Source organism: Calidris pugnax, unplaced genomic scaffold (assembly GCF_001431845.1).
Source record: "Calidris pugnax isolate Ruff unplaced genomic scaffold, ASM143184v1 scaffold1, whole genome shotgun sequence".
NCBI lineage: Eukaryota > Metazoa > Chordata > Aves > Charadriiformes > Scolopacidae > Calidris > Calidris pugnax.
The window spans coordinates 1,466,436-1,485,447 of NW_015090800.1; the positions used below are offsets into that span (position 1 = coordinate 1,466,436).

The 19,012-nt window shown below is 41.6% G+C and overlaps 1 protein-coding gene across 1 annotated transcript in view; it reads right to left on the reverse strand.

Annotated features, from left to right (window-relative positions):
- The window catches only part of PIK3C2G (phosphatidylinositol-4-phosphate 3-kinase catalytic subunit type 2 gamma), a 240,142-nt gene that overhangs the window by 21,231 nt on the left and 199,899 nt on the right, over positions 1-19,012 (reverse strand). The window contains exons 31-32 of the mRNA XM_014937275.1: positions 12,579-12,654; positions 3,733-3,827 (exon numbers count right to left, since the gene is read on the reverse strand). Coding sequence (XP_014792761.1) covers positions 3,733-3,827; positions 12,579-12,654 — 171 coding nt within the window. The remainder of the gene's footprint in view (positions 1-3,732; positions 3,828-12,578; positions 12,655-19,012) is intronic.

A 19,012-nucleotide genomic window follows, 5' to 3' on the forward strand; every position in this document is an offset into this window, starting at 1 on the left:
CCTACTCGCCACGCTGTTCCTGACACAGGCCAGGATGCTGTTGGCTTTCTTGGCCACCTGGGCACACTGCTGGCTCCTGTTCAGCCGACAGTCCACCAACACCCCCAGGTCCTTTTCTGCCAGGCAGCTCCAGCCACTCTGCCCCCAGCCTGTAGCGCTGCCTGTATCTTCCTGTATCTTCCTTCTAAGACCACTTAGTGCACTTTGCCAGGTACTGCTCTGTTGGGTTTGTAGAAGAAGCCTGCCCTGTCTCATTCCCTCCTGCTGCCACATTCTCCATGACTCAGAGGTCTCTCCATATAACCTCTCCAGGTTTCATCCCTCCACAAAGGTTTCCTTCTAGCTCAGGTTCACTTTATTAAGGCAATATTGCCTGTCTTGCCTATGCATAAAGTGCCTGGTGTTGCACTGTCTGCATTTGAGTGGAACAGATGATGCTCCAAGAGGCTGGAGGGGGCCTACAGGAGAGATAGGGAGGGGCTCTTTATCAGGGAATGTAGTGATAGGACGAGGGGTGATGGTTTTAAATTTAAAGAGGGGAGATTTAGATTAAATACTAGAAAGAAATTCTTTACTGTGAGGGTGGTGAGACAATGGAAAATGTTCCCCAGAGAAGCTGTGCCTGCCCCATCCCTGGAGGGGTTCAAGGCCAGGCTGGATGGGGCTTGGAGCAACCTGGTCTGGTGAGAGGTGTCCCTGCCCAGGGCAGGGGGGCTGGTACTCAGTTATCTTTCATTTCCCTTCCAACTTTAACCATTCTATGATTCTATGACTTAAAATTACATATTATGTCTATTTGGAAAATAGCATTTTATTAGCATCATGGCTTTTGTGTCTTTGGAAATTGGATTTAAAGTTTTTTCTCCTCAGTAGTCACATTGATACCATTCCAATCATAGGTAGAACCAGTGGGTCTGATGTGAGTCACCTGACTTACAGAATCGCAGGATTCAAATGAAACTGTGAATTGCTTAGGAAAATCTTGAGAGGGAAACACTGTTAGTAGCTTATAAACATCTATTTAACAGAACTTGTCTTCATTGTGTACCCACCCTCTTAAAGCGTAGACAAACATTTGCAACCAGTCTTAGTTCTCTCTGTTCAGTTTCTCCATCTGCATTGCTGGTCTAGATACAAGTATTTTCTCAGAGCTTGTGCTTTACAGGAGGTTGGATTACATTAAATCTAGAGACTAGGTCTCTAGTCTAATCTCTCTAGTCTAGAGACTCTAGACTCCACTCTAGACCACACTAGACAGTCCTCTGGCAGGTCTGCACCAGATCAACGTTCCCTCAAGTGCTACTGTGATCTTTGCCTGTGACAGCCCACGTGAATGGGGTTACCTTCATGACAAAGTCCTGCAAAGCTACAGCACTGCACTCCTTTGACTTCCTCCTTGAAAGAATCTATGTGATACTTGACAATGGCTATAAACAACACCAGTTCCTTATGGATTGCCTTGTGCATTGTATATTAATACAGGATTTGCACAGCAAGATCTAGATCTCCTATTAAAACCCCTAGAAGTAAACCCACACAAATAGTAAACACAATTTATTTACAAGGATCGAAAGTCTCTATCACAATTCCTGTCAGTTCCGTGAAGCTACATTTGGGATTAATTTAACCCACTACAATTATTTTCACATCTGAACACATCATAAAATCTCTATAAAGAGATAAATTAAATGGGGAAGAGCGGCACAAAAATTATTTACTATAAATTATGAAATAAAACAAGATAGCAAAGTAATCTCTGCACAGATGAACCACTAAAATATAATTAGTGAGACTCTGCAAAAGAATGAATATACCTGAAATAGCTTTAACATGTCTTGAATAAGATATGATCTTGGCATACTTTTAAAATCCCTGTTCAGCTCAACCAGAACAAAAAAGAAGAGGAAAGAAGGAAAAAGAAAAGAGAGCACGTCAGAGAGATTGATCTATATGACTGGGAAGCTGAGAAGATTACTAATGGGATACAGAACCCTTCTGTTATAGGTTACTTGTCTGAAGGCAGTCCAGCATCCCAGTACCCCAAAGCACTTCTATTTCATATTTCAGATCAGATGATGATGGATGGATGGCCGGGTGGAGGGAAGGAATCGGAAGCACAGGATTTAAAAACATGATTGCCTAAGTTAGGCTGCTAAAATAATGACCTTATTTTCAAGTCATGAATCATTGCTAGTCTTACTGAATTTGACTCCTACCACTTCTCTGTAAACTCACTAAAATGGATTCGATTTAAGTCACCTACATTCAAAAGCTAGACAATTACTTAAAGTTGCATTGTTCCTTTCTATAATGAAGTGAACCGAACCCTGGATTTTATGTTTGCTATACACAGCTATCTGTGCTGTAATTTATTTTCCTTTAATTAAATAGCTGGAACTTTCTAAGTTAAAGAACACTGTTAGGAGCTTGTACTCTTTAAATGATGGAAACAAGGAGAAAGGCTGTTTCTGACATCTGTAGCTCCATTTTTCTGCATCTCCACATCACCTGCCTAAATGTACAGTAACAGCATCAGGATGGCAACCACTTAAATATACCCCTCCCACCACCTAGAACTTTACTAGAAGTTTATCAAAGTCACTTAGCTTTAAAAAGCACAACAGAAAAAAATGAGGGTCTTATACAATATCCTGAAGGTAAAGTCCATATAAATTGGACCTGTCAGCAGAGGCTGATCTCACCTGTCAAGGTGGCACACAGGAAACAAAAGACAAGTCTCTCAGGAGAGAGACTTACTGGATATCATAAACCAAAATGAACATGCTTAAATTGCAAATCAGAAGCCAGAGTGGCCAATAGAGAACAGTTGGAGCTACATAAGCCCCATGTGGCTCATACAACTAATTAAATATCCACCCCCATTTTCTTACTGGTGGTGGTATGAGCTCACATACGCTCCTCAGAGTGGCCCCATTTAGGGAAAGCGATTGCAATCCAGTTTGGGATGGAGCCAGCATCAGTGTGTGCAACTGACAACCCGCCACAGTTAATGAATGCTTTTAATCTCCTGGCTAAACAAAGGTAGCAAAGGATCTCTTTGCCACTGCCATTACTTGAGACTTGAGCAATTGGGCATTCCAGAGCACATCCAGGTGGCCGAACTCACGGTGGAACAGCAGACAGGCTGCTTCAGCCCAGAGACCACACAGGGCACCAGCCAGATCTCTGCAGACACCCTCATCAGCCAATTTCACCCGCCAGCTTCCCCCTCTCACAACCCAGCCCCAGGAACCCACAGCTTTAACCACTTAGCATCATGAGAGAGAGCTGAGCATCACCCCACCAAATGGCATTGTTTCTTAAAATACACCCCTGCTCCCTCAGCTGAGCTCTGAGACCCTGTTCATAGACCACTCACGCCAGACTTGAAAGAAACGTATGGGTAATCAATCAATACCACCGGGTTAGCATCCTACAAAAAGTCATGCCACTGCATGATGCCTTATGCCTGACTGGTATCAAAATGCATCAGCTGAAAGGGATAAAACAGTCATCAAAATTGGTTTTCTTTAGGGCCTGGAGAAGGCCATTACTAGCCACTAAGAAAATGTAGTTTCTGTATCTGTAACCATACTGAGCAAGCTCAAAGGAAAAAGGCAAATGTTAAACAATGACGGAAGAACCCCAAAACGGTGTTTGAGGATTAACTTTTTTACAGTGCTCTGCAAATGTGAGGACTTACGAGTTAGAGATTATGATAAAAATACTCACAAGGTTCCTCATGTGTTTCAACATTATTGTCAGACGGGCGCTCTCGTAGGATATGACTAGTTGTACTCCAGGCTTATGATCTGTTGACTGAGGACCTGAAAAAGGCCAGATAGTTTGATTTTTTTAAGTTAACAGCTCATCTGTAAAATATTGCAATACACATGAACTAAGATATAAAAAGAACCCATTGCGTGTTTAAACCAGGGATGAAATTAGGAAATATGGATGAGGAGTGTGATGGAAGAAAGTGGTCTGACATGCAACACTCATTTCCTTTCCTGCTAATACATTGACAGTGAGATTTTTTTGTTTTCTAAGAGCCATCAATCTGAATTTCAATGGGAAGTTTATGCTTGATTAATTAATAGTTGGGGTGGGCTTTTTGGCAGTCATTGATGACACCAGTCAGTATTGTTGCGATTCTTCCGCCTGGATAAAAACACTGGATTTATTTTTATTTTTTTTCAGTTCCTGGCAGAAAAGAAAAAAAAAAAAAAAGAGCAAGTTTGCAGACCAGTTCCAAAACAACTGTTACAGAAACAACATCTATATCTATCACACATAAATTCTCCCTTCCTCATTCTTCTGTATTTTTCCTGTTCCAGGCTGTTTTTCATGCAACCCATTGCTTTCATAGATTTTTCTACTAAGACGCGTTTACAGAGTTTGATTCTGTTCCCACCGTGAAAAAAAAAAAAAAAAAATTAAGTTTCCAAGCAAGAAGCATCAGTCTCATAATGGGGAAGAAATGACAAAGCATACCCTGCTCCTTCTTTCTGCTGGAGGCATTGGGCCAGCTGTCTGCACTGCCAAAAAGGGGTGGCCTTGAAGTTGGGTCTTCACGTGGCTTACCTGCCTGCATTTACAGAGTTTGATTCTGTTCCCACTGTGAAAAAAAAAATAAATAAATTTAAGTTTCCAAGCAAGAAGCATCAGTCTCATAATGGGGAAGAAATGACAAAGCATACCCTGCTCCTTCTTTTTGCTGGAGGCATTGGGCCAGCTGTCTGCACTGCCAAAAAGGGGTGGCCTTGAAGTTGGGTCTTCACATGGCTTACCTGCCCCACAAAGACACCAGAGAAAATGCAGATGGCTTTTACTACAGTATTCCAGGTGAGGGTGAACACAGCAACCCCTCCTCAATACCTATCTGACCTTCCTGTTTCACAATGTTAAGCCTGATTTGGGTGGATATAAGCCATTTTGCACCACTTTGTTTGAGACTTGTGGTTCTCCCCATGTCGGTCATCATGATGGTCATCATGATGGTCATCATGGCTCCCCATGATGGTCATCATCGAAGACAGTCCCTACGCTGCCTGTGTGACCCAGCCTGGTTTTACTTCTGCAAACAGGGCTTCACTTAGTTAGGCCAAAGCTGTATCACAATCAGTATTATGTATTTATTATGCTTGGAAAAATAAGGACTCAATCCTGCTAACCTTAACGACAGAACAGTGATGTCTCTTGAGGTGGGCTCAAGAGCTAGCTGACCTTGAGACCTCAGACAGCAAAGTCCTGCTCCCCTGCCTTGCACTTTGGGACCTGCCACTGACACACCAGCCTTAAACCCACCGCAGGGTGAGGTAACAACACGAGACAAAATCATAAAGTGGCAATTAATTCTTTAAATAGAAACATGTCTTTTAAGAAGCGGAAGGGATGAGAAAGGATGGAACAGGCTGCCCAGGGAGATTGTGGAGTCCCCTTCTTTGGAGATTTTCAAGACCCACCTGGATGCTCCTGAGTAACATGCTCTGACAAGCTCTAGGCAATCCTGCTTCAGCAGGGGAGTTGGACTAGATGATCTCTATGGTCCCTTCCAACTCTAAAAATTCAGTGAAATTCAGTGAAATTCAGTGAAAGTGAACAGATCACAGGCGAGGGCTACGCGCTAGCAAGAAGAGGCTTTTCAGAGAGCATTGGGACTCTTCATCCTCAATAGCAGGCAGGATGCCCACGTCCTCCTCCCAGCCTCAGCAGACACCTCTGCAATCCCTGGGGCTCTCTTGCTCTCTCTTTTCCACGTGTTCCACCAGAGCTGTTACAGGCTGGGCTGTAAGAGCAAGAAATCAAACTCCCTCTCCCCAGCCTTTACTCTGCCATTCAGCAGCAGAGGGGAGGTTACAATGAATAAGCTACATTGGCTGCATTTTTCTGAAGAAACCAAACGTGTAACCTCTGGAGTGAACAGAGGCTCAAATAACTGCTAAGCAGATAGAACTACAGTGGTGTCATGTACTATTGACAGCCAGAGAGTTAGTACAATTGCCATTTATCCTAAGGAAAAGAATTCAAATGAATTTAAAAAAAAAAAAAAGCACAGTGTGTACATACTACTGCCATAATGGAATTTTTCCCGGCAGCCTGGATATCAATACTTCTGAGTTTCTGATGTTTGGGAGAGCTAGTGCAATTGCCATTTATCCTAAGCAAAAGAATTCAAATGAATTTAAAAAAAAAAAGCACGGTGTGTACATACTACTGCCATAATGGAATTTTTCCCGGCAGCCTGGATATCAATACTTCTGAGTTTCTGATGTTTGGACTGGAATTTCAGAATATGAATCCTCCTCCGATTTCTTCCCTTTAGAGACTGAAAAAATACATTTTTAATCACATTCTAATTAGAGAAGGGCCTGAAACAGGCTCTTGAAGAATTGAAATCTCATGAAGAAATCACTAAGCTGGGACTTAGAAGACCGAGGTGCAGTTCTTCATTTGTTATTCTCCTTTATGAACTTTGACAAATCACTTAGTCAGGCTGTACCTTATTCCATTTCTTTTTCTACACAAATAAGGACAGAGAGGGACAGGGGATGAAAACTCCACGAACCAGACAATGCTGAGTTTTTTTCCAGGGTAACAGCCCACAAAAATTGGTTCTTCTCACCATTATACAAAGCCATTTTACCATATTTTGTTTTTAAGTTGCAGGTTCTTTTTCCTTTAAGTTGCAACAGGAAAAGTAGAATCCTAGCCCATAAAACACAGCGTAACAAAAGGGGAGCTGTGTTTTAACGTAAGAGTACAATTAATTTGTGGGGCTCCGTTAATTTTGTGAATTGCAGTGGGTCATCCTGAGTGGTTCAGCAAGAGCAACGGATTTCAGTGGCTAAATTACACCATTAGAATTCAGCTGAACACCATGTCTTTTCTCCCCTACCAGTATTACCAGTGGCTTTTTCTGCACTGGTGCTTATATCCAGTCAAGGAATTCCTCTGTGGGAATTGGCATTTTCATTTAGAAAAAGAAAATGTAAATAAGATTCTAACCAAGCCGAAAATAATGAAAAACATGGGAGGGGAAAATGCATTTCTAATTGAACGTGTAAAATGAAGTCTGAAACAGACACTATGGGCATGCCTACTACTAAAATATTTGCTCTGGCTATGTAATAAATTGAGTACTAATGGAAAAAAAACATTAAGAAGAAGGAAAGAAAAAATAAGAGAGCGCAGGGAATCTGGTAAACGTGAAAAAAAACTTCTGTCACATATTTCATATTAAAAGAGAGTTACTGTTAGCTACACTCAGCTGTTATATTTTAGGTTTTCCCACATTCAGTGTTAAAATGTAGCCTCTTTGAAGTCGAGGCGATTTTAGCTTAAAATGATAATAAAATACACACACAATAATTAATTCCAGCCTATCCAGCTTGGGCAGATGGACTTGAGCTCAGGCCCTGCATTTTTAGGAACTGTCATGCTCTACTTGCACTCCATTATAGGCACAGACCAAATGCTGTTCTGGTGTAGATACAGGACAAAGCTCCACTGACTTCAGCCGAAGCGAGATTTCCCTCCCAGGGATTGATTCTTTGCTCACTGGTGTGAATGCAAAAAGCTGTCAAATATCAAACGAGGACCCTGGAGTTTGGCTGCTGGCATTTTTCGGTGCCACTTGTGCCTGTGTGTCCCAGCACTCTGTGGTGGAAGTCAGCCACCAATCCCTACTGTAGAAAATCCTCAAACACTGTGCCTGTTTATAATCTCTTCACAGAATCACATGGGGTTGGAAGGGACCTCTGGAGATCATCTAGTCCAACCCCCCTGCCAAAGCAGGTCCACCCAGAGCAGGTTGCACAGGAACTTGTCCAGGTGGGTTTGAATGTCTCCAGAGAAGGAGACTCCACCACCTCCCTGGGCAGCCTCTTCCAGGGCTCTTGTATCAAGGAGCATAAACATTACAAAACTGGGGGTCCTTTCTTCTTTTTGAATGACAAAATGAAGGCAGTTAGTGTTTAAATTTATACTGAAGGTGGAGTCACTCCACCTACTCTTCAGAGTAGTCTACTCTCACTCTACTCTTCAGAGTAGTCAAGTATGCGGTTCTTTTTATTTATCTAGATGGTCTTTCCTAGCACGTTGGATAACTAACAGCTCTATCTTCTATCATTTGTGCAATGTTTTGATTTGTGGCATTTTAAAATAAGCTCCGCATTACACTTTGCACCGTGCTCGAGAAATATAAACAGCGAGGAAGACGCTCCACAGAAGGCTGACAAAATCAACAGGGAAACTATCATTTAATAATACATTGCATTTCACACGGGGACTGCAAAGCAATGTGAAAACGCTAATTAGCTAAGTGTCACAGCACTACTGTTAGGGAGTTAAGTGTTATTCTGTATTCTGCACCCTCAGATTTTCCTTCGACTTATCTTCCTGGTGACAGCCTGTTTTGACATCTGGCACTGGCGGGTACTGGAACATGCTTGGTTTTCCAGGGTTGAAACCCCCAAGCCAACCAGCTGCCCACTTTACCTCCAGCTTGGGTTTATGAGCCTCCAATGTACCCAACTTCAGACAGTCAGCTCTAAATACATTACCTATCTCACTGGTTTCATCCCACAAGCCAGCAAGATGTGCTTACGGCCCCCAAAAGAGCCTAAATGCAACCAAAGCAGGAACACAACTTCTGGCAAAAGCTTTATATCGAGAATGAGCACTATGTAACGAGCAAAATAGCCAACTCTCCTGAGGGGACTTATTCCCAAGGACTGTGACTCTGCATGGACAGTCTTTTTGGAAAGCTCGGGTCTTCCTTTAGAAGGACACTGAGGCAGTTTCTCTACTGCATTGAGTGGAGAGCAGCCCTTGAAATGAGCAAAGAACGAATCAAACCTGGTTTGTGCGCTATTACAACCAATAGCGAAAACATCACGATTTCATAACTTTGGAAAAAAACAGTCTGAATTATTAATATTTTCAGGAGATATAAACTCAAGAGAAGAAAAATAAACAAGACTGATATAAAAATGATTTTGATAGATTCTCTTCCTTCCAGTTTTTAAAGGATCTTTATAAAAGGCTGCCTGTGAAATCGTTCCTGATATCTGCTCTCACTCGCTTGTAGGGAGCTCGGTATAATGAAATGCTGACAATATTCAGTATAATTCAGAATTCACCCCACTGGGAGTACTGAATCAGTATTCACGTCAAAGTAAATTTAGCACTGATTTTTAATCTCTTCATTGCTAGGAGCACAGTACAAATTCATAAATTTTAATTTTTATTTTACTTTAGTAAGTGTAATTACCTACAACATTTGTACATTAAAGCAGTGTAAGAGAAAGATGCTGTCTTGATCAAAATTCATAACCTGCTTCTATTGGGCATTAATTTTATTTTATATTGATCCTAACTAAGAGACAGATGATTTGCTTGTGTAAAGGCTGAGAGAGAAATCACCAGATTCACGGAAAGCTACAGCCCATATTAAACCCGAGTTATTCTTTAAAATAGCAAAAATTAAGGCCTAAGAGCTCATAAAGGCCTAAGAGCTCATAAAGCAATGAAAGCTGCAGGGGAAGGGTGTATTCTTATCACAGAAATTGTCTCTCTCCAGCAGGCCCAGTGAACTTAATTCCTGCCCTGGATTGACTATGGCATTACTACAGGGCTTACTTGCAAATCAAGAGCCTCCCTCAGCAAACAAGAGCCTCCAGGGCCACTGTGCTCTTCCCAGCAACTCCTCGTTTGCTACCTGGCAGCTTGGCACGATCAGCCACCTCCTGCCTTAGCTGCACTTGTGTCTTCTCCTTCCTACAGGATGGACCATGGCAGGGTACAGAATGCCATGCAGCAAAGATCTAAGTCACCTCGGTAGGGTATGGCAGCAGCCTGCCTCCAACAACGAGGGGTGAAGCACAGACTATGAAAATACATTTTCCAGTGGGCGATTAGCACGTGCATGGTTGGTCTTCCTCTGGTAGCTCACCTAGGTCTTTTATAGCTAAACTCCCCTACTTCCATAGTCCATGGCAATCTATTGTGGACCAGGTGCATTTTCTCCCTCACTGACCAGAAGTGGTGTCATGCCCAGAGCAACTCAGCCCTTCAGAGAATTCAGAAAACTTGTTCTCTGTTTTTACGAAGTCTAAACTCATTGACTCCTGATTTGGACCCCGTGAATCAGGCTGAGGGGAGACCTTATCAATGCCTACAAGTATCTCAAGGGAGGGTTGAAGGAGGAGGGAGCCAGACTCTTTTCAGTGGTTCCCAGTGACAGGACGAGGGGCAACAGGCACAAGTTGGAACATAAGAGGTTCCACTCAAATATGAAGAGAAACTTCTTCACGGTGAGGGTGACAGAGCCCTGGAAGAGGCTGCCCAGGGAGGGTGTGGAGTCCCCTTCTCTGGAGATTTTCAAGACCCGCCTGGATGCTCCTGAGTAACATGCTCTAGCTCTAGGCAATCCTGCTTCAGCAGGGGAGTTGGACTAGATGATCTCTATGGTCCCTTCCAACTCTAAAATTCAGTGAAATTCAGTGAAACTATTAGTATTCTATCAATAACTGATAGCAATGAATTTTCTAGGGCAAAAGGAGATTATTTTTTTTTTTGGTTGGTTGTTTTTTCTCCTATGTTAAACAAAGCTTTTGCCCTGACTCCAGAACTGAAGTGTCCAAACTTCAAAAGGCAGTGTTCCTGAGCAGGAAAAAAAAATAATCCTTCTGCAACTGTACTGCTTGAGGCCAGAGACACATTAATCTCCCCTGACCAGGTTGTGACCTTCACCTCCACTAACTGGATAGTGAACCAGCAGATTGGGTTACCTGTCATATAGCTTTCATCAAGCACCCTCTAAATACATTCTTATCTCGGTTTCTTTATTCTCTTCTCTGATTTTGATGCCATTGACAACAAAAATAAAGGGCTTACCCTTCAGACTGTATTGGCTCGGGACACCACTGAAGGATTTATGAGGCTGTAATTTATTTCCCAGCTTTATTAGAGACTCGGTTCATGCTTTTGCATAAGACTTTTACACCCAGATTTTCTGTAATAATTAGGCACCTAAATATTAGTGAAACATCAATATCTTTCTAAAGAGCTGGGACTTTAACTCCCTTATGCCTCACATGTCTGCATATTTGGTTAGTCCACAGAGAGAGGCAGTGCAAGGACCCAGCCTATGTGTTACCTTTAAACTCTGGTTGGGATTTTCTGTGACAAGATTGAGCCTTCTGTATTCCTCACACCTAGGACATCTTTGCATTATCTCCTCGTTCCTTTGTAGAAGTTAGAGCAACCATTAGTAATTTCCAATAGTCATAATGGATTTAATATGATAATGGCATGCCCTAATCAAATAAACTCTACACAGGGGGAATCTTCCAAAGGCTGAGAAGCCAGAATGGGATTGATTTTGTTCTCATGGATTAAAAAAAATGGTCCCAGCAAAAGAGATAATGAAGCCCCCGTCTGCAGAGAGATTAAATTAACTTAATGGACATGCAAACTAAATATGCAGAGATACTTGCATTCCTTTCTGACACGTGGATAACTGGTGATCTTGGAAAATATCCTGTCACTTGGAGCACATAACAACGAGCTGAATTGTTGTGGTGCAGAGTGCAGCTGCAGGCTTCTTTATGAGATTTTATTTTGCCTAAAAGCTGACTACGAAATATTATTTTCATTGCAGAACTAGTGCAGTAGAAGACAATAAACATTCACAGTTTACATTTTATGGTTTATGCTTTGGCTCTTAATACTGTAATGCCAGAGATTAGATTAAATTAGGTGCTGGACAGAAGAGGGAAATGGGTTAAGTATTTAGATAGGATAAGGGAACAATGTAGAATCTCATTTAGTAAGAAGTGAATTACCAGTGTCATTAATAATGTATGCCTAGGCATTAACATAATGTTCTGTTATTTACCTGCTCTACTCATTGTGAAAATGACTTTAGAAGTCATCCCTAATTTTCTTCGCTTGTCCAAGCACACATTGTGCTTTGTCATGACTCAGGTCCTTTCCTCCAGATTCTTCTCTAAAGACGTTGCTTTGTGAAACAAGAAACCTGCCACAATTTGTGTAAATAAACTTTTACTTTGCATATAGGTATGCTTATTCAAAAAAGAAATGAAGCAAGGCTGAGGAGAACACATAAAAGTTAAAGAAAGGTAGAGGTCAGAGAATCACAGAATCGTTCAGGTTGGAAGAGACCCTTGGGATCATCGAGTCCAACCATCTACCCTACTCTACAAAGTCCTCCCCTACACCATGTCCCTTAGCACTGCATCTAAATGGCCCTTAAACACATCCAGGGATGGTGACTCCACCACCTCCCTGGGCAGCCTGTTCCAATGCCCTATCACTCTTTCGGTGAAAAATTCTTTCCTAATGTTCAATCTAAACCTACCCTGTTGGAGCTTGAAGCCAAGGTCACATTAGTAACACATTTTCAGACACCTTGAGAAACCAGGAATTGTTTGTTGGTATCTTTATATCTTTAAAAAAAGCTACCTAAGCACTTTAGACTTGCTTTTGCATTATTACATTTAATATTAAAGATGTTCTTCTCAGAAAACAAGTAAGATCAGTAATCCACATACCTAAGGTCACAGATGATGAATCTTCTGCCAAGGTGTTTTTGGACCAATTCAAGAAGAAGCTGAGTACAAGCTCATTCTGAAAGAAAATAAAAATACCTTAGGGAATATCAGATGTTGTGCTCCATTCCTTAAATTATTCCCCTCTGAGCAGATTGCTGGTAAGTTTCTAACGTATATATTATAGTTAGCAATAAAGGGGAGCCTTTTCCCTCTGATCATGGGCAAGGATGATTGCTACTCAGGCACTGGGAAGACGGTGGTGCCCCTTTCCACTGACTCAGGGATGCTGCATATGGTGCCAACCTGGCCCCTTTCTGTCAACACGCTTCCAAACAGCAACGTGCCACGTGGGCCATAGATTTGCACTCTTGCTTGATCTCCAGCGTCTCCAGATATGTATTAGCAGCTGCAACTACTTTTACAGAGCAGCCCATCTGTGAAACAAATGCAGGAGAACATCTTTACTCTGTACTGTGGAGTCAGCATGAAATTCGCCCTTGGCACAGGACCGACCCCGAGCATCTGACCTAATGTGTGCCTCCCCGAGGCACAGATACTGTGCATCCCTCCCTCACATGGCAGCTTCATGGACACTCACACTGAAAAGCTCCATACAGAGTTAACTCCTACCAGAAACCAACAGGGAGTGAAAGGGATGATCATATTTCACCATCCATATTTCGCCTTTTAAAAAAGTAATCCACCTTATGTACTGCACTATAACTTTTATTTTTACGTACTGACCCGTCCTGCTGTAGCAAACATATATAACAGGTAGTTACATTCAGCTGTAGAGAATTAAAACAATAAACCAAATCCCCAGATTTGAGTTTTGAGCAAGGCAATAAAAATGTGAATTCTGAAATGGACTTTTATGATTCTGAATCAAAGGTGGACAGTAATTGCATTTTATTAGCTTTTTCATCAAGCCGTATTTCAGAACGGCCATTCAGAACGGGTTAGAATTGCTACATTCATGCTGATGTTACTTGGACTGACACTGTAATGAATGGGTAGAACAAGAGACTTTTCAGATTCCAGCATTAAAATGTCACCATTGTTTCTTTCCAGGCCATGGAAAATAACGTATCTCTTATCAGCAAGATGTACTTCATGTAGCATTTGTCTTCCTTCAGTTTGACAAGATGTGGCATGATTTGTGCAAGGAAGAAAGAAAAGGAAGAGTTTAGTGACAAACGCAGCTAGTGAGGAGTTAACATGTGGTTACAGCAGACAGAGGAACAAGATGTGTATGTTCAGCACAGAGATAAGATTTAGCAATCTGGACTTATTTTAGGAGCTGCCTTTTATTTTTCATTCTACTGTTTGGAGTTTTTCCTCCCACACTGATATTGTGAAGAAAAATCAGGGAAAAAAAAAATAAACCAACAGAATCGTTTTCCTTGAATTGAATGACAAATCCTTAAACTATTAGCAGTGGACTGCCAATATACCTGTCCATTCTGAGCATGACTAATTATTCTCTCATCTCGTGAAGTTAGCTTACAAAGGAAAACCCAGATACCTCCTTCAATTTCCAGTAGCTTTAAACAGGCGAGTTATTCCCTGTGGGATCTACATTTGCTCTTTCAGCACAAGTCCCAAGTGTAGTGAATCTCAAGGGTTGAAAGAGTGTATTTTTGGCAGCTCAGCCTTTATTTGACAGCATGAAAATAAGCAGAGAAACTTAAGTAGCCCTTCGAGTTCAAAGATCTTGAGAGAAGTGGGCAGGAGGTGGAAGGAAGGATACACTAACTGACTTGAAAGAGAAATAAAAAATTCCTCACTGAGCAGCCTGGTGTTCTGCTTCCTCTCTGCTTACTCTTTCAGCAATAAATGGAAATATATGAGCAGAGAGGTTTGCAAACGGGAGGCGCAAAGATTGTTTCAGGTGATAGTTCCGAATTCTCATTTCTAACGGAGTCAGCTCTCCGAAAACAAATGACATTTGCTTTAAGCACAGAATTGGAATTCATGCACATCTTACATCAGGCACAAACATGACAGGCATGTACACTTCTGGTGCCACAGCACGGATTTCAAAGCTTTCCCTGTCTGTGTGTCCATTGCACTCAACAGGTACGGAAGCATATGGGGAAGCAGCAAGGCTAATGCTGGCAAATGGAATGGAAAACTCTAATTGAACAGGTCATGTTGGCGGGGCAGATACAGCAGTCTATCCAGGGCAAAGTGCTTCAAACACAACGGGGAAGATCTCCTACGTGTTTGTGGCAATAAGCATTTTGCACACTGTTATTGATAAGACATCAATTTATCTCTGAACTGTGTTAATCCGCCTGCTGCAGGAGCCCACTGCTTAGATTTCCACCAGCAAAGTGTGTAAGTACCTTCTTAAGTTCATCCTTTTTACTGCAGACCACCAAAGCACACGCTGAACTTTCAGGTGGTTCCTAAATCAACTGGACCCCAGTCAATGGGACTAAAGCATATGCGTAGAGTTAAGCACGTATCTAATTACGTTGCTAAATAGAAACAGGCACATCAGAGCTTTGGACTTATATATGATCAAAAACACGCTGTATTTAGGTGGATAGAGTCCACTTCTAAACAAGCAATCATTGTTACAAAGATGTGACCGTAGGTGGGAATTTTAGAGACCTTATGACAGTCGTGGCAGATAGGCAGACACCGAGGATGACCACAAGCACTCACCTACTCTTTCCCCCCCTTGAAATTCTTACCTTTTAATCAGCAAATGGAAATTCCCTAAAATACTAGCTATTTAGGGATTTTTAGGAAAGCCTCGTATCATTTGTCTAAGCATTCTTACCTAATAAGACCACAATCTTTAATAGGTAATGTTGTTATTTTCTCAGGTCACTCAATAACATGGGGGAACAGCCAGGCATGTGTGGGTGCATCAGTGTTGGTCTGGCTAGAAATCATGCATGATGTTTTTTCAGCCACTAAACTCCAAAGGGACAAATTCCACCTTCAATTACACTAGGATACAACTGAAATAAGCAATTTCAGTGGCATCGGGGGATCTGGCATAGCCCTCCACCTCTGTAGCACGGTAAAATTTGTCTACTGCTCTCCATCAGAGACTAACTAGAAAAGCACTCTGCTCTCAGTGAAACACAGCCAGATTTCAAGCCAGATTTAATTTCGCTAGAAAGAAAAGCAGCCTCTCCTCTGCTTTCAGCTTTCTTTTCAGCTGTGTTAGAGTAGATTTGGGGTCAGAGAACACCCATGCACCTGTTATACTTTAACAGGATGGGGAATCAGCAGGAAAGAAAGAAACCAGAAAAAGCTGACCTTGCTGCAGCTATTATAACTTCAGGAAAGGACAGGAGAAAAGAGAGGACTTTGAACCCTCCCCATTTTGGCTCTGCTGGATGCCTTGCAGCAGCAGTACGGGAGCGGTGGGAGTTGAAGGGACCCATATACCTCAGATGCACTTTGTACCACTGCGTTATGTACCTCCGTACAGGCACTGCAGGAGTTATTTTCTCATCTACGTAAATCCCCAGCAGTGTCTGAATAAAATACAAATGAAATATGTGAGGTTCTTATCAAACTTGGTTACTTTTATAGTGCAAAACATTAGTCACTCTAGAACAACGCAGTGGTCCTGGTTCTCACTGTATGCTTGAAAATGAGTGAGCGTAAGTTACAATCATTTCCATTTCCATCCTCTTTAAAGCCCTTTTTACACAGCCTATAAGCCACCATAAAGCTGTTTATAGAACCTATCCATAGCTGGTACACTTTCACTGTTTGCTTACCTGCTTGCACTTCGTTTACCTTTGGCCCCAAAGTCCTTAGTTAACTTGGATACTTAGAAATTTTTTAGAGTCAAACCCCAATATGCCTCATTTCTTTTTATTGCATAGCCTCATGTGCACCTGCAGTTACTGTTATGTCTGCTAATCCCTCCCACCACGATAAACAAACCCCCTTAAACACCCAAGCCCTCTGAACTTGTAAACAAAACCAATCTATATGAAAGATGGGGGACAAATAACATATGTTTATTTTAGGCTGTGTAGTTTTGGGAGATCAGTATGTACATCTAGTGCCTGAGCTGTGTTATCAATAACAATATCCACAAATTAAACGCCACTTCTTTTAAATGATGAGAGATGGGACAATTATCCATAGAATGTTACTAGCTGGCTGACGGCAGCAAATGCACACGGTTGCTATATAAAAAATTGCTTTAGATTCAGTTTTAGATTTTTCACTTGTAATGCCCAAGCCAGGTGTAAGTTGTCTTTTCAAGATAAGCACGAAGACACTCAGCTTTGTGAATGCTGCTGTTTGACACCAGGGCCAAGAGCAGAATAAATTAATGGAGCCTCACCTTCCTTTTGTGTCCCCAGGGAGTGTACAACCCTCCTACAATGCAGCAGTAAAATGACAAGCCACTAGGGCAGCCCTAATTTATATGATATGTTATGAGATCTGGGCTGCAATCTCCATTCAGCCCATCACTCAGTTGGAGTTAAGAGTGAAATACGTAGAAAAAACGTAGAAGCAGTCAGCAGCAGCTGCCTTTTGTCACAGATCTGATTTGTACTTCGATAATGTATATTTTTGTCCTCCTCTATGTTACCAAGCTTCCATTTATTGTTTCTTGATGTTTCACCTCTTAATGGTGGCACCACTTGGTTGTTTTGCCATTTTAATGAAGCAAAACTCCAGAAGTCTAAACGTTGGTGAGTATGTTGCCTTGCTGATCTAGAAGACCCAGGCATTTCAACTTGTGCAGCTGATGAGCCGGTCAGCTAAGATGCAACTGCCACAAAACTAAATATTCTTACGGTGTGATCATTTATATTGCCACTGGTTTGGGACAAGTAGAACGAACCTAAAAAAGATGCTGAAATCTGGTTTTGATCCTGTCCTAACATGACAACAAAGATGCATTGACTTTTGCATTTCAGTAGTTGATGTAATGAATACAGCTTGTTGTTCATGTATTTAGCGTGGTGATGTAGTGATTTATAAATGAGTGTTAACCTAGGAAAGGAGCTCCTTTTGTAGACAACTCTTCAACAAACGTCTAAAAGGAAGTCAATGAATGAGGCTTATGCTCAAAGTAAACCACAGACTTAAAAAAATGCTCTGACTAGGGATGGCCATGAGCACGTTTAAGCATTTAAACTGGCCTAACAGCAAACATCTCCATCAGCTGATGTTTCTGCATTCATTTGACCTGATACTAATATTCAGAGATAAGAGAAAGGTGGCTTGAAGTTTCTACTGTTTAAAGAAGGGTTTAAAGAAACATTTAATTCTATTTGAGCCACAGTGCCAATGAGAAGGCACTTTTTTCCACTTCTCCTCCTGTGTTCAAACCATTTAGCAGAAAAGGTCAGTGACATTCTGACCTACTCTTAATTATAACACAATTTTCATAATCAGAACTTAGTCTGGACTAAAAAGCATGCACTTAAGGCATGGCTGAGGAAAGAATTTGGATATAATCCAATTATTTCTTTATTTCTAGGATTTTTAATTACTTAATTGGTAGAATCAAGCATGTAGTCAGTCCTGTGTGGACTGGACTAAACTTTTCAGAGCTGAAAATGGTGTCTAGTCAATCGGGGTAATGTGTTTACAGTGATATCAAGGGTATTTTAGAACGAAATAAAAGCTCTCCTCTCCATCTCAGGCAATACGACGGCATATCATACAGCTACAATACAGCTGATACAGTACAGGTACAATTCAGCAGAAAGAAATGACTGTGTCAAGAAAGTAAAGGGAATCCTGTTCTACAGGCACCTGCTCTTACAAGATTTCTTCACAAATTTCTGAATTAATTATTTATTCCTGCATAGTTTCACTATTGCATAAGAATGACAGTTTGGTAGTACTTGAGAACAGACAACTCACTAAATGGTTTCTGTCAGGCTCCCCGGGAATTTGAGGAAAAGGACAAATTTGACTGCAGGGTTGTCCAAGGCATGAAGAGAGGCAAAATAATTGTATTTATTTTTATCAAGAAAGCCTCCTAGTTTGGTTTTCTGCTCAGAGTAAAACCAGGAAGACACCATGACACGTTTTTAAAAGAGTCATACCAAAGGGAAAAGTGAAAAAGAAGCCTTCAGCCAGGAATACAAAGGAAATTACCCACTGACTGGTCTCCTTGTTCTAAGTGGGTCAGAACACGTCAGTATTTTCTAAATTTCTCACATCTCCCAGCAGGAGAAGCACATTGAAGTAAAAATAATGATTCAATGTTTATGGGGTATCAATAACTTCAAACTATATCATCTAGAATTGCAGGTTAGCTGCATGGTGGTAAGCAAGACGATTTCCCGCATGCAGCAGCGCTTCACAGACAGAAACAATCTGCTCGTGACTCTGTTTATTGCCGTGCCCTCCAAGCCCCACACACCCAGTGGCTGTGCAGCCCTCTGAGGCACAAAATTGTTTCCTTCTCCCCATGATTCAGCCCTGTA